This window comes from Cinclus cinclus, chromosome 3 (genome assembly GCF_963662255.1).
Source record: "Cinclus cinclus chromosome 3, bCinCin1.1, whole genome shotgun sequence".
In the NCBI taxonomy this organism is placed as follows: domain Eukaryota; kingdom Metazoa; phylum Chordata; class Aves; order Passeriformes; family Cinclidae; genus Cinclus; species Cinclus cinclus.
The window spans coordinates 111,255,711-111,270,232 of record NC_085048.1 but is presented as its reverse complement, the minus strand read 5'-3'; the positions used below and the strand labels follow the sequence as shown (position 1 = coordinate 111,270,232).

The following is a 14,522-nucleotide window of genomic DNA, read 5'->3' as shown; positions in this document are numbered from 1 at the left end:
GGTGGATTTTGTCTCCATTTGACTCGGGCCTTTCAGCTCCTTTCTATCCTCACCTTTTCCTTCCGTGGTCTTTCCTTTTCCAGTAAAATCCATCTTTGAACCCGTGCTTCTGTCTCGCAGAAGTACCTGGGGTTGAATTTGGGAACTGTCTCGGAGCAGACGGCGATAGGAGCTCGGTCCCCAGCCCTAGAACAAGGTGGGGTGACTCCAATCGCCAGCAGTCGGCACAGACAGGCAGAGCCAGACGTGTCTCCTGCCACTGTGTCCATGTCAACCACAATCTTCACAGCCCCTTGCGGGGCTGCCCCTTTGTGACGCGCTGGCCCGTGGTTCGCTCGTTTCCATGGCCACAGAGCCCCCACCCCAGCTCCATCCCCTTCCCTTCCCTTCCCAAGGGCAGCCAGCCCTGGGCCCGGCCAGGCCAGGTCGGAGGGTTTGGCACTGTCTAGGAAGTAGCCACTTTCCAAAGCTGCTTTTCAAGGCCTTTATTTCTGTAATTCCCGCTCCGTTCTGCCTTGCAGCTTGTTGGTTGCGGATTTTGATTACTTCTCTTCACAACAAATAAAGTGGTGCCTTCCCCTCAGCAGCCCTGGGGATGTTCCTATGTGAAGCCATCTGTCTCACACGGTTTTAGACAATTTAAAACAGAACACTATGGATAAGCCGTCTCCTCTGAAGTGTTCCAACAATCCCGTTTCCAGCAAGAGGAAGTGAACAGTAAGAGATAAAGGTGGAAAAAAGGCCTGCCTCACCGCCCACACGGCCTGGGGGAGAGACAGCTGGGCCCCGATCTGGCAAGGGCCCCAAACTCGGCTGCTGGACAAAGGAAAAGGAAAACCACCAGCCCACCACTAACATCACGTACAGCAAACGCCAAAAAACAACCTTACAACCAAAAAACTCATCTCCGCTTTCTGGCCGGGCCCTACAATCCCAGCCCGGCCCCGGCGCGGCCTTAGAAGGCTCCTTATGGTAAAGAGCTCCGGCCGCCCCACCTAAAAACAATCACAGAACCCTCTCCTGCCCCGGCAAAATATTAACTTTTTCACTGCCCAAAATATGACTTTACAAATACTTTATTCTCTGTCCTGTGGAAAAAAAAAAAAGAGAACCAAAATGATAATATGTACAAAAACAGCACAAAAAACACCAAATTCAAAGTACGAGAAGAGTCAAGTCTCAGCTGAGGGAAGGAAGACATAGACTGAAATTCTTCCCTTTTTTTTATGCTATAGAAAAGCATCCGTTGTTTCCCTATAACACATAAAAAAATATGGGGTGGATTAAAGATTCTAACTCTAGATGTAAGAAGAAGCGTTGGTGTTAAATTAAATCAATGTTAAAATTGCTGTAAGTGCCCTAGGTTTAAATAGTGAAAAAACCCCTGCTTCTCCCTAGGGAAGAAGAAGAAAAACACCCTCTATTTTTAAAAGTGGAGTAAGCTTTTGTTTCAACTATTATAATCCTTTAAGTGTGCCTCATAAGTTGATATGGTCCTCAGTATTAGTTATGAATTAAAATGTTAGTTGAGAAAAAAAATATTACATAATAACCAGATCTCTATCCTCCCTGACGGCTAAACACTAGAACAGCAAGACCACTTACAAATGGTTTCTTATGAAAAAATCTCTATAGGCTGAAGAATCTCCTCTCTGAAAGAAACAAGTAAATTACTATTTTAGAAAAGGTAAACTAACTGAGTTGTTCTTTGTATGCTGTCAATGTAAAAAAACAAATGTGTGGAAAGAAGAAGAGTAGTCTGAAGTTTTATTCTAATTTTTCTTCTTCTTTTTTCCCCTATAGTTTCTGGTAATAAAGTTTGTCTTTGTACCATTTAAAGCTAAGCCTGTTTTATCTTCCTCCTAATCCTATCTCACAACTAAAAACGTTCAAATTAACAATCCAAAACCACTACACTAAAGCAGTATCTCCACCCAAACTCAAACTGAACCCAAAACACCCCACTGTGGAGACCCTAAAAGGCATTCCCTAGTTAGGGAGACACGAGAGGCTTCTCTCATAGCAAGCCCTGTTCTGTCATGCCAATGTAGCCCTGTTCTGTTCCCTGGGCCAGCCCCCTGCCCTCTCCCTGTCTCTCAGGCTTTTGGTCACTCCCACCCTGTTTCCCTGTTGGCTCCCATGCCCTAACCCCACCTTTGTGCCACCCCCATGTCCCCTGGTAAGTGCTCCCTGATGCTCCCCCTGCCCAGGACACCCATCTGCTTCAACCTGGACCCTCACCCCGACGTTCCCCTTTGTCTTTGCCTCTGACCCTGGACTATCCACGCAGTGGCTGAAATAAACATCTCCGTGGATCCCATACAAAGGCCCTTGCTGCTCCTTTACCTGCAGCCATCTTAACAGCTATCCAGGCTACAACACCTGGGGAGACAAAGGAGACAAGAAGGATGTCCCAGCTCCCAACATTTCCTTTATCCCTACAGTAGCAGTACTCCAATTACTGCATATGAGAGTTTTACTTGATCCCTTTAATGCCAAGGGACCATGAAGGACTTGAACCTTGTTCAAGTCCAGCCTTGCCTGCCTATTTTGGAGTGGAGGGCAAAGACGCAGACAACTTTGGGCGGGGGTAGAGCTGAAATTGCATTTTGCTGCTTCTGATTTCCTCCCTGCTTTTGCAGCAGAGGGACATCTTTGTCCCTGCAAACCACTCCCCTTTCCAAGTGAAATGTGGGCCTGGCTACCAACTCCAGGTTCTTGAAGAGACTGCTGCGGTTGGCAACAGGAATTGTTGCTGAACATTTGTGTTACTTAAACCCCCCCACCAATTCCACCAAGTGGATGAGGAAAGAGGCAAAGAGATTTCGGTGGAAGAAGGGAGGCCAAAAGCTTGAAAAAAGGATGAAAGAAATGCTCCGATGATGATGATGATGTTAGTAACATGAATGATTTATTTTTGGCAGCAAATGAACACCCGCTGCCGTCCGGCCCTCCCAGACTGGCAGGTCCAGCGGTGCCGTTTCCATGGCATGAGCTGCTGGTAGCCTGGGGACAGAAACCAGAAAGCCACGGTCAGTGGCAGCAGGCTCCTGTCCCCCCTGTCCCACCACGGCCTGTGCTCAGGCCAGGCTGCTGGCTGTGCTCAGAGCCCAAACCTCCCAGCCCATTCCCTCCTTGTTAGAGGAGAGCAGCGTGGCAGGACACGCTCCACCTCTTCTGCTCAAGCATGGCACAACAACCTCCTCAGCAGCTGCAAGAGCGACATTCTCGTGTGCCTGCTGCCGTTTGCCCTAAGCCCTTCTGCCACCCGAGCTGTGGAACCGGGTACCCACCTCTGGAGACCGGCTGCCAGGAGAGGAGCCGATCCCACACAAGGTCCTCATCCTTTTGCAGGGGACATCCACACCGTGGACCCTCCCCGGGTAGCACCGGCACGAGATGCACTCCACGGACGGTGCCGGTGCTTCTCCATCTGGTCTGGACACAAGCTGCAATCTTTCTGGAAAAAACACAAGAACAATTGCATGAAAGTCATTTCAAAACAAGACCTGGAAACAAGAAAAAGCACCAAAGGTTGTCACCGTTTCACGGGCCTGGGGAAGGTCTGACCGCTCATTATGATACTAAAATCTCTCCAGTGGTGGGGAAAAACCCTACCTTTCCCACCTGTATGCCCACCCCTTCCTCAAGGGCCTGCAAAGCAGAGCAGCTGGGCCATGGCTAAAGAACCCGTCCCCCTCTGCTGCTCCCTATCCACATGGATGCATGCTTTTGTCAGGCCGGATGCCCCCACCCCAGCCTGTGCCATGCTGGCAGGAAGAAGCTGTCAGCGAGGCCAGGAGCCGGCTCCCCTTCCACAACATCCATCCCCTGCCCCACCAAAAAGCAGCTGAGCAGTTGGCAGAAAGATTAATATTGTCCACTGCCACCCCACGGGGAACCACCGGCACGTGGCCAGGCTGAGCCCTGCCATGCCTGGAGGCACGAGCATCCCCCCACCCCTGCACCGCCTGGGGACTCATCTTGATTTCGTCGGGGTGCAGAGCGTGTCCTCTAGGAAGGGGCTGCAACCAAAGCCCATCAGCTTTGCCCTGCCAGTGGCCAGCTCGAGAACGGTGTTCTCCAGCTCTGCGCTGATCTCCAGAAGAACACACCAGATGTGCCTTGGCTCGCGGGGACATCACGAGGCCATTGAGCTGCAGGGGGATGTTTCCCCTTTTCCACTCTGAGGCAACTTCACTGCACTGTGCCACAATTTCTCCAATAGGATGGGGAGCCCTGAGCCGCTCCCTCCACAAATCGCCGGGGACCTGAGGAAGCACCTCCTTGGCTGTGCTCTCTGCTCCATGCCAGGGCCACTGGGAAATGCTCTGGGGAATTCTTTGAGAGCCACGAGACACGAGCAGCTGCTGCTTGCGGGCATCCTGGATTCTACTGTGCAGAGGGATGGATCTCTGCTGTCTCCTGGGCCAGGTGGGGCTTCTGCACCCAAGAATGTTCTAAAAGGTCATCCAAGGATGGCCTGTCTGCAGGGTCCATGGATAAGCACCACCTGATCAGGTGCTGGCACTCTGCAGAGAGAAACCAGAAACTGCTGGTCAGCTCCTGTCCATGCTCTCCCAGATTTCACAGTGCCCACAGCACACTAAGAGTGCTCAGAGCTGTTCGCACAGCTCCCCATCCATCCTCTCTTCTGGAGGAGAGCAGCAGAGGCACACGTGCCGCCTCGTCCAGCTCAGCCCAGGAGATGAACCTCCTCCCCAGCTGCAACAGCAGGACACTTATGTGCCACCTGCCCTCTCCCAAAGCCGTTCTTGCTCCCGTGCCTTGAAGGCCCATCCCCACCTTGAGACACCCGGGGCGGGAAGAAGAGCTGTCCCCGGACGATGTCCTCTCTGCTTTTGAAAGGAAGGTGCCTGCACACCAGCTGATAGAGCAGGATGCCCAGGGACCAGATGGTGGCTGGCTGGCCATGGTAGCGGCCAAAGAGGATCCACTCCGGTGGGTAGTACTCCCGCGTTCCTATGGCACACGGGCACAGCTCATCAGGCCAATGCTGATTGCTCCCTCCCTCCCAGCCAGCTCCTCAAAAGCCAGCCCCAGCTCCTGCCAAAATGCAACTTGGCTGCAGCCGGCTGAAGCAGCATTCCCCCTCCCTCCCTCCCTGTGTGTTCCACCTGTGGAAGCACAGGGGAGAAGCTCCACTGCCCGGCTGGGCCCCGGCTTTGGGCTCACCAGCCATCTGGGTGTAGAAGGTGTCCTGCAGGATCGTGCCGCAGCCGAAGTCGATGAGCTTCGCCTCGCCGGTGGCCAGGTCAACGAGCACGTTCTCGGCCTTGATGTCGCGGTGCAGGACGCCGCGGCTGGTGCAGTGCCGCACGGCCCCCAGCACCTGCCGGAACAGCGCCCGCGCCACGGGCTCTGGCAGGAACCCCCCCGCGTGCAGCAGGTGCCAGAGGTCCTGACAGCGCTCCGGACGCTCCATGACCAGCGCGAAGCCGTCGGGCAGCTCGAACCAGTCCAGGAGCCGCACGATGCCGCGGAAGCCGGGCCACGACGCCATCCAGAGCAGCACCAGCTCCAGGGGCACAAGGGCGCCGTCGTGCTGCGGGGGAGCCGCCATGCCGTCAGCGGCGCCGATGCTGCACTCGCCTTCGCCACCCCCTGCCCGGCGCCGCCGCAGCTCCCACTGCCCATGGCCCGGGACGCTGCGCGGCCCCCGCTCGCTCCACGCTCGCTCCCATCGCAGCGTCCCGGCTCCCACCCGGCCGGGCCTGGCCTTACCCCGTCCGCCACGCCCCGCCGCCTGCTCCCGCTGGCCCCGCTCACTCACCAGCCGCGCCCACTCCAAGACGCGGTCCCGGGACACTCGCTTGATGGCCACCTGCAAGCCAAGGCGAGCGGAGGGCTCAGCTCGCCGCCCGCCGCTCGCCGCCCCCCTCCCCGCTCCGAGCCGGCCCCGTCTCTTACCGGGACGCCGTCGGCGAGCCGGGTCCCGGCGTAAACGCTGCCGAAGCCGCCGCTCCCCAGCAGCGGGCCCTCCCGGTACAGCTGCTCCAGGGGAGGCTTCTCCGCCCGTGCGGACGGCACCGCGCTCTCGTCATTCTGCCCGGGGCACCCGCCCGCCCCGGCCGCCGCTGCTTCCCGAGCCGCCCCGGGCTCCGGCGCCTCGGGGCCGGCGGCCGAACTGCCGGGCGGCGAGGCTCGCTCGGGGGAATGCGCCGGCGGCGGGGCGGGAGCCGGGCGGCTGCGGGCCAGCTGTGGGCGGAACCGCGGGAGGGGCCTCGGTCGGGGCCGGGCCAGCGCCAGGGCCCGCGCCAGGCGGAGCCAAGAGACGCTGCTGCTCCACCACCGCCACCAGTGCAGCGAGGAGCTCGTCCACAGGCTCTTCAAAAGGTGCCACAGGCGGTACGGACTGAGCCCCGCGGAGGCGGCACCGCGGCGTGCCCGACAGGGGCGGGCAGGGGGCCGGCTCGCCCACGGCCGCCTTGCGGGGCGCGGCATGAGCCGGGCTGGGAGAGGCGCAACAAGGACGGGACTGAACGGGATCACAGGGAGTCTGAGAGGGAGAAGGGCACGGAGGGCGAGCGGGAACTCGAGCGGAAAACCGATCGAGACAGGCGCTGCTGCTGCTGCTGCGGAGCCGCCGGAGCGCGCGGCCGTTCTGCCGTTGCCTCCGCGAACCCAACGGAGGAGCCGCCGCGCGCCCCGTGGAACACAGGAAACAAAGTAAGAATAAATGAAGCTAATTCCTATTAGAGAAATAGCCAAATAAAGCAGTGGAGGAGTAAAGAAGACTGTTGGCTTGTGGCTTTCTTGTTTGAGTGAGATGAAGCATTTTGTAGGGAAGAATTGCCTCTTCTGACAATTTTGCCAGTGTGGGCTGGAGCGGAGCTTTTAAATTTCAAGTAGCAAAGAGCAATCGTGTCAGTATTGTCATCCCTTTTCATTCTCTGCTGAGACACTTGCAGGCTGCCCAAAGACATCGTCTGTAATATGGAACTTGGACCCAAATGGATTGTTAAGAGTGTCTGGATGTCACCAAATCTATGGGAATGACAAAAACTCTCCAGCAATATTTTTAGTGTTAGAGAATCTAGGAACAATGATATTCTGACCACGATGTTGTTCTGGCCGGGATGTGAAACAGAAATAATTTAATCCATACGTAGCCCTGGTGTGCACAGAAATTTTGTTTGTTTATTTCCTGTCAGTGTTAGTGGCAGAAGCATCCATTGCTCAGTTTGGGAAGGCTGACCCCTGACATGGACTCTCCTCAACTGTGTCTCTGCCTCTGACACTAGAGAACACTGAGTGCCTTGAGAGCTCGTGTTGCCTGTGGAATGCTCCAGCTGACTGCCACCAGAAGCTGTGGACGTTCTTTTGGTATCTGATGCAGAAAAGGAGTTCTCCATAATACCATGCTACTTAAACCCACATTGGGATGCGGCTGTGTAGTGGCTCACCATGGAGCAGATTGCCTGCTTTGTCACTGCCAGCCCTGCTGATCCTGCAAGGGACCCTAGTGTATCCCATGCCTGTTTTGCCTGCAAGCAAAGCTTGCCTTGCCTTAGTAGTGTGGAGTAAATAGAGAAGTAATAAAATGGACAATTAAACAAGTTACTTTGGAGGAGATCCTCATGCTTTCACACATCAGCCCTGCACCTCATGCTCCGTATCCTAGTTTGAATGGACAGGTGTGTGCTAGGGAAAAAGCAGGACCTTCCCTTGAAATGGAGAAAGTAAAATCCTTCCCACTGAGTCAGTATAATTTTGAAATCAAGAGGTTCTCAGGGAAAGATAGGGGGACAGGAAGAACAGTTCTCTACTAAATATACAACAAGGCCAATCTAAACAACAATAACTATGAAATTAACAGGAACCCAGTCACAGTTCCTTTGGTTGTGTGCTCTTTTCCCCCCTGGTGCAGTTACCATCGCCATTGGCAGTGAGCTCTGGCAGGTTCCCAGTGGACAGGGCAGGTGTGTGGATCCCTGCACAGCTGCAGGAGAGCTGGGGGTGATGGCAGCTGTGTCCCAGATGGGAAGGGTGGAGGAGAGACTCTGCTCACGAATCCTTGGAGCAGTGTCGGTCCCGGTGCTCCAACAGGATGCTTGGAGATAGCAAACTGAAGCAGGACAGCATCCTGGCAGGGGTGTGAGGTCCAACACCAGAAGAGGCAGCTCCTGGCACTGGGATGGCGCGGTGAGGTTTTCCAGCTGCCTTCCTCCTTCCAGAGCCAAAAAGGGGTGAGTACCAGTAACTGCCCCCCCACGCTCCTTTACCTGCTTCGAATCTCGTGGCCTTGGCCCCCTTCCCCACACTGGCCCCACCCTCCCAGAGAAACTCACAAAATCAGGGAGGCTCTCCCTTCCCCATCTCAAGGTCTCAAGGACCTGGCCACCCTTAGCATGTCAGTGGGAAAAAATATAAAACTATAAAATATAAAAAAACAAAACATACCACCAAAAATATACACAATAAAAAATATAACAACAAAATTATTAAGATACAATCAAAATATATTTATTGAAACGTACAGATAATTATCAGAACATATGTACATCTGGAACTATACAGGCTAATGCATAAATCCTTGTCTTCAAACGCTCTTTGGATAGGCAGCAGCTTCTTCCTGGGCTTGGAGGAAAGAGCTCTTCTGGACAGCAGGAAAGGACTTTGTGGGTAAATGCACAAAAGAATGTCCAGAGAAAACTTGGTGGAAACACAGGAGCCAGGCAGGTCTGCAAAATGGAGACACAAAATGTAACAGAGGCTGCAATGCAAACCTAAAGCTTCTGAAGCTCCATATTTCATAGAACACATTTCTTGGAAATTCATAAATAGCTGCACAGGGAAACATTCACCTACCATCACCCTCTGGAGGCAGGCCAGGGGCACACCCTGAGCCACTTCCACAGAGCTCCCAGGGGAACTCCCTGGCCTCTGGGCTGCCCTGGGACAGCAGGGAGCCCAGAGCCCTGTGCTTCCCAGCAATGGCTCAGCTGCACATGCAGCCTCCTGCTCCTCTCCCTGCCCCACAGCTCAGCAGCCCTACAGCTCCACGGGGCACTGGCAGCAGCACAGCTCATGGCAGGGGGCACCTGCAGGTTACAACTGCTCCCTGGCAATGTGCACAGGCTCTCCAGGCTGGCACAAGACCCTTCCTCCCACCAGAGAGCGGCCCAGCTCCCACCTTACCTCGGTGGGAGGCTTGAGCCATGCTAGTCCTTCACTTTGTCCTCAATCCAGAGTGTCTTCAGGCCCCTGAGCATGCCATGACTAGGAAGGGTAGTGGAGAGAGCAGGGGCAGATGCACACCCTTCCTGAGTATTTTGTCAATTTTGGCCCAGCTAAAAGGTCAGTAGCGCAGGTGTCCATCTCAGCACTTGGTCAACTTGCTGGAGAACATCAAGCCTTCACCAGCCCAGGATGTTGGAGAGGTTTTCCTGGACATGTGGGGGCTGGCTGGCAGCACGCTTCTTCAGCTTGGTGCCCATCACCTCGTAGAGGGCAGAGGCGAGCCTGGTGACCACCGTGCGCACATTGGCGCTGCGGACAGGCAGCGCCTTGTTCTCCAGGAAGGACCAGAGCACGGGCAGGGCGTAGCGCTGGACCACTTCAGGGCTCCTGGCATAAACCCCTTCCACAAGCACTGCCGGGACAGAGACACAAGCTTCTGAAACAACAACCTTAATGCAAACAAGGATCCACCTCGAGATTTGCTTCTTGGAAGCCTCTCTGGCTAAGAGCAGTGAAATAGCACACAGAGCCCCACGATCTAGAAATGGCCAAAGCTGCTGATCCTCCCCAAAATAGAACCACCAACACCTCAGGAGTACTGTCTCCAAACAAATACTTGCACCTGTGGCAGAACTTGTACCTTTACTGAATCATTTCACAATCTGTTTCAACATCAAGAATGACTAAAATGTCAACTTCCCTTTCATTTCCATTAGGAAGTTGTCTAAACCCACACTGAAGATTTGGAAATGCACCATGGAGATTCAATTGAAAGGTTGCTAAGAAAAAGGACAATTCCATCTTTGTGACCCTTGATGTCAAAGTGCCAGAATCCAATCTGGCTCTTCCCTTTGTTCAGTGGCACACAGCAAAGGGCACTATTAGACCACACTTCCAAACTCCAGCCCACCAGACATGGGTGCTGCTTGACAGCTGGATTAGAAACATCAGTGACTAGCTGCTGTCTTTGGCACAATGCTTTTGTGCCTTCCAACAAACAGCTGCTTCAAACCTCAGGGTGTCTTAGGTAATTACCCAGACCTCATTGCTGTGGCATTTGTGCATCTGCACATTTTAATGTCATTCCCCCTCCCAATGTTAATGGCATTTTTCTTGCAATGTGCACTGCAATAGTAGAATGTAGAGAGAAAAACGCAACACAGATGAATGAAATTTAACCACAACACGAGTGTCTTCTCCCTTTCTCTCTGAAGCCTACTCCCTGCTCAATTTCTGAACTGAACTTTGTCAAACACAGACAAAACATTGACAACCAACAGGCTCCTTGCATGGCAGATGTGGCTGAGACATCAAAACCTGAAATGCTCTGGACACCATTCTTATTTTCTGATCAGGCAAAATGTTATGCAGTAGCCACTACTTATTCTGTGGTGGAAGAGACTTCATTTTCTCTATGCTCGTAATCCACCAGCAATCATCAACATTGAAACACTTCCTGAAAGTGCCCAAAACCAATTCTGCCAAGCAGGAAAAGGGTTATGGCATCCATTTCAAAATGGGTGTTAATTTCAGTTAAAATCCAATTCAAGACACTGATCACAATGGAACTTGAGAAAACATTGTTTGTTCCCACTAAATCTCAGAGAGAACATCTGCTCTTCCTAAAAGAGTCCTAATTTATGTTTATTTCCATTATTTGAAGAAGAGATCAAATTATCTCCAAAACTAAATTCCCTCTTCCTAGACATCTACTTTATCCCAATGCCCTTTCAAGGGCTTTTGACATTCTCAATCACCGAACACTGAGCATTTGAGATTCCTGAAGAAGACACAAAGTCTATGAAACCTTGCATTTAAAGATGCTGGCACACTTAGCAGTGCATTTAGACCCCGTTAAAGCAAGGCTGTAAATCATCTTGTCCACTATATAGAGAGATTATCACTTTTCCATTCCTGGGCTGTTGCTGACATAGCAAGCTCCTCTGAGGAATCAGTTATCAGCTGCATTTGTAGCATTTTGGACAGCACTGACACAGGAAGACACTGTTTGCACACCCTGAAATGCTCAGTCCAATGCCACTTTGACAGCACAGGCAGGGAGCCTCAGCACTCTGCTTCTGCCCCTCTGGCCCCAAAGGCTGCCTTGCACCAAATCCGTGCCTCTAATCTGGGTGCTGAGTTTTGACCTAAGCTGTGACCCCCAGGCACTGCAGGGTTCAGTCTCAAAACTTTTCAAGAGCAAGATGAGAATTCTGTGAGGACAAAACAAACGGATTGCCTGAAACAGCACTTGCTACATTTTCCCTAAAGGACCAGAGATGACCCTGAGCTCCCAAGAGAAGAGCCAGCTCGGGTATTTTTAACCCCTCCCTTTCCTGGAGGTGGGCTCTGAGATGCCCCAGTGAGAGCTCGGCCCCAAGGCCGAGCGCCACCCCCGTGCCAGGTACTGCACACCTCTGCAGCAGCCAGGGAAAACCTGCCAAACACAGCTGCCATGGGCATTGGGCAGGAGGGACAAGCTCAGCACCTCCTGATTTGGAGCAGCTACTCTACTGTCTATTGCCAGGAATGCCCTGGAAATGCTCCCTGGGGAGACCTCTTGGCTTAGCAGAGGCCATACCTGTGATACGCTCTGTCACATCCAGCAGAGCTTGGCCACTCAGCTGACTCCATTGGTGGCTGAACTCTTTCATCAGTGCTACTTTATCTACAAGAGAAACACACGTTTCTGCTCACTCTTCTGAGGTCCTAGGAGAAAGGAGAGTGGGGAGGGGAAGGGCAGGGGCAGCCCCAATTTATAAAATCAAGTAATTTTCTGCTGATGTACTTCTTTCCTTCCAGCCTACTTGAGGGGGGGTTAAATTCCCAAAGAAAACCTCTCCGTTCACATTTGTCAATGCAAAGTTGTCTGCTGGACCTGGAGCTACGTTAAACATTTCAGATCAAGGACCTCAAGAGTTCAATCACACGTAAGCAGTGAAAAGGTTTTGAACTCCAGAGCAAACAGGAAGAAGCCCAGACTTGGGATACACAAAGGCACAGAGTCAGGCAGTTCAGGAGTTCGCAGAGCAGCTGAGGTGGAGAAAGTGGAAACTCCCCTTGAAGATCTGCCTCTTCAACACTCCATTTGTCAGGCATATTTCTCCCGAGCAGCATTTTCAGTGCTGACATAAATCTCTGTGACAAAGGAATTTAGAGCAGTCCTTGCCTGTGTAGGTATTTGCCACAGCCATCCTGCCCCATGAAAACAACATGTGGAACAAGACATCACTGACAGCTGGATTTCTATCTGCTTGTTTTAAGGAAATGCACTTGGTGAATCATAAGTGTCCCATTCGAAAAAAGAAGACAAATGGGAAAGGTGGAACAGAGGCAGCTACTGCCTATAATGTGGAGCTTTCCAGGGGGCTGCTCTGCAGGAGCCATGATGGGCCAGTGTCCCTTCATGGCAACAGCAAAGCTATTCATTTGGGAACTCTAATGGGGTCCAAGCAAACTCCAAAATCCCCTTTGCCTCTGAATTGTAGCAAAGCTGTAGTCCAGGACGTCCTCTCCAGACAAGCAGCACAGAGCCAAGGGCTCCTGGCACTTGTGGGAAATGCTGATGCACATTCAAGCCTCTTGGGGGACTGGTGCCTAAGGACTGCACCCCCACAGCTTCTGGTGGATGTCAGCTGCAGTGTTCCACGGGCAACAAGAGCTCTCATGGCACTCAGTGTTCTCTTGTGTCAGAGAGGCAGAGACACAGTTGAGGAGAGTCCATGTCAGCCTTACCAAAATGAGAAACGGATTTTTCCAGCGCTTTCACAGCTGCAGCATGAACCCCGGTATCCTTTGAGTTCAGGCTCTTTAGTATTCCTTCCACTAAACGGACAATCACGGGGTTCAAGGCATCTTCCAGGATGGCTATCATTTCTGCCAGCACGTCCAGCGCCATCTGCTTCACTCTCTTGTGCGTGTCAGATATTCTCAGGACAAAATGATCAAAAATCTGTGAAGAGAACAAGCAGCAGGAAAGGTGGATTAAAATGTCCTTGTTTGGAGAGGGGATGTAGAAATGAGCATTCAATACCCGAGAAGGTTACACACCATCTTTACCAAGTGCAATAGAGACAAGGATGGAAACGAGTAGCCACAGTTGTGTTTGTGCAAGACAGGATGGAGTTTGGAGAAGTATCTCTGTAAAAACATTTGGGTTATACCAACCCAGCCTGATACTTCTCTTCCACATCCAAACCCATTTTTCATCAAGAGAAGAATTGCCATGCTTTCAGTGGCTGGATTCCTTTCATTGAACCCAGCTGGGAGTAGGAGACAGCAAAGGTTAGGGCAGTGGAAAATTCTGTCATCATGTGATGAACAACATCAATAGGCACCTGCCAGACAAATACAGCTGGACTGAAAGAACTTGTCCTGCATGCTGGACCTGAATTAAATTTGTCTGGGTAAGAGGGACCAGCCTGTCCCAACAAGGCAGGATGTAGTGCCAAGACAGACTGAATTAACTTCATTGCTACAGGCTTGGGAGAGGAGCTGAAGGGAAGGAACAGTGAAGATACCCTACATACTTGGACAATGTTTGTGGTGATGAGCTTGGGGCTGTTTTTGCACAGGTCTAGGAGGAGTGCCACTCCTTCCATCCGTGTCTCAAACCCCTTGGCTTCCAGGAGATCATCAAGCTTCTGGAGCATCTCCATTTCATCCACAGCTGGAGGCAACGTGACCTGGACTTTTGGATGGTGTAGGAGGCGTCCATCCGAGGTCGACTTCACCCTGGAAAATAAAAGCAAATGATGGCTTGTTGGTGATAATACCTGCAGATAATTGTGAGCAAAACATCCAGAGGTGATTTACTCATGATGTGATTTCAAGCTAGAGAATCATGAGGCTCTGAAAACAGCATGGACTTCAAGACAATCATTACGGGAGACAATCTACAAATATTTTTAATGCAGATATAGGCATTTTTATCAAAGAAAATTTATAGGGTAAGGAAAGAATCAGTGGCACAGGCCATCTCTCCAGAAAGATTTTCTTGAGGAAGAGAAATGTCAAGCTTGTTGTGTGCTTTGTCACATCTAACAAAAGTGCTCAGTACCGTTGACTAGAAGGAAATGTGGGCTGGGGCTTCTTTGAGACATGGCTCCTCATCTTCACAGGGCTCTTGACAGATGGGCGTTCACCCTTCTGCTCTTCCATCCCCTACAAGGACACAGAGAAACCCCACCAACATTTTGAATATAGAATAGGAAACCGTCTGCTTAAAAACACAAGTTAGAACCAGGATCACTGCTACCAAGGCTTAGGGAAATATTTCCAAACCTACAGAAGGAAACAGACCAGAGATTCAGTGATGC

The 14,522-nt window shown here is 52.0% G+C and overlaps 1 protein-coding gene across 1 annotated transcript; it reads right to left on the bottom strand.

Annotated features, from left to right (window-relative positions):
- Positions 1-4,452: 4,452 nt before the first annotated feature.
- LOC134042030 (serine/threonine-protein kinase pim-1-like) lies at positions 4,453-6,003 on the bottom strand (the record flags this gene model as incomplete). The annotated part of the gene is made up of 5 exons (XM_062489103.1): positions 4,453-4,532; positions 4,807-4,975; positions 5,201-5,566; positions 5,795-5,845; positions 5,932-6,003. Coding segments are annotated over 5 exons (738 nt in total), but the record flags the coding sequence as incomplete, so codon positions are not given.
- Between the last annotated feature and the right edge of the window lie 8,519 nt (positions 6,004-14,522).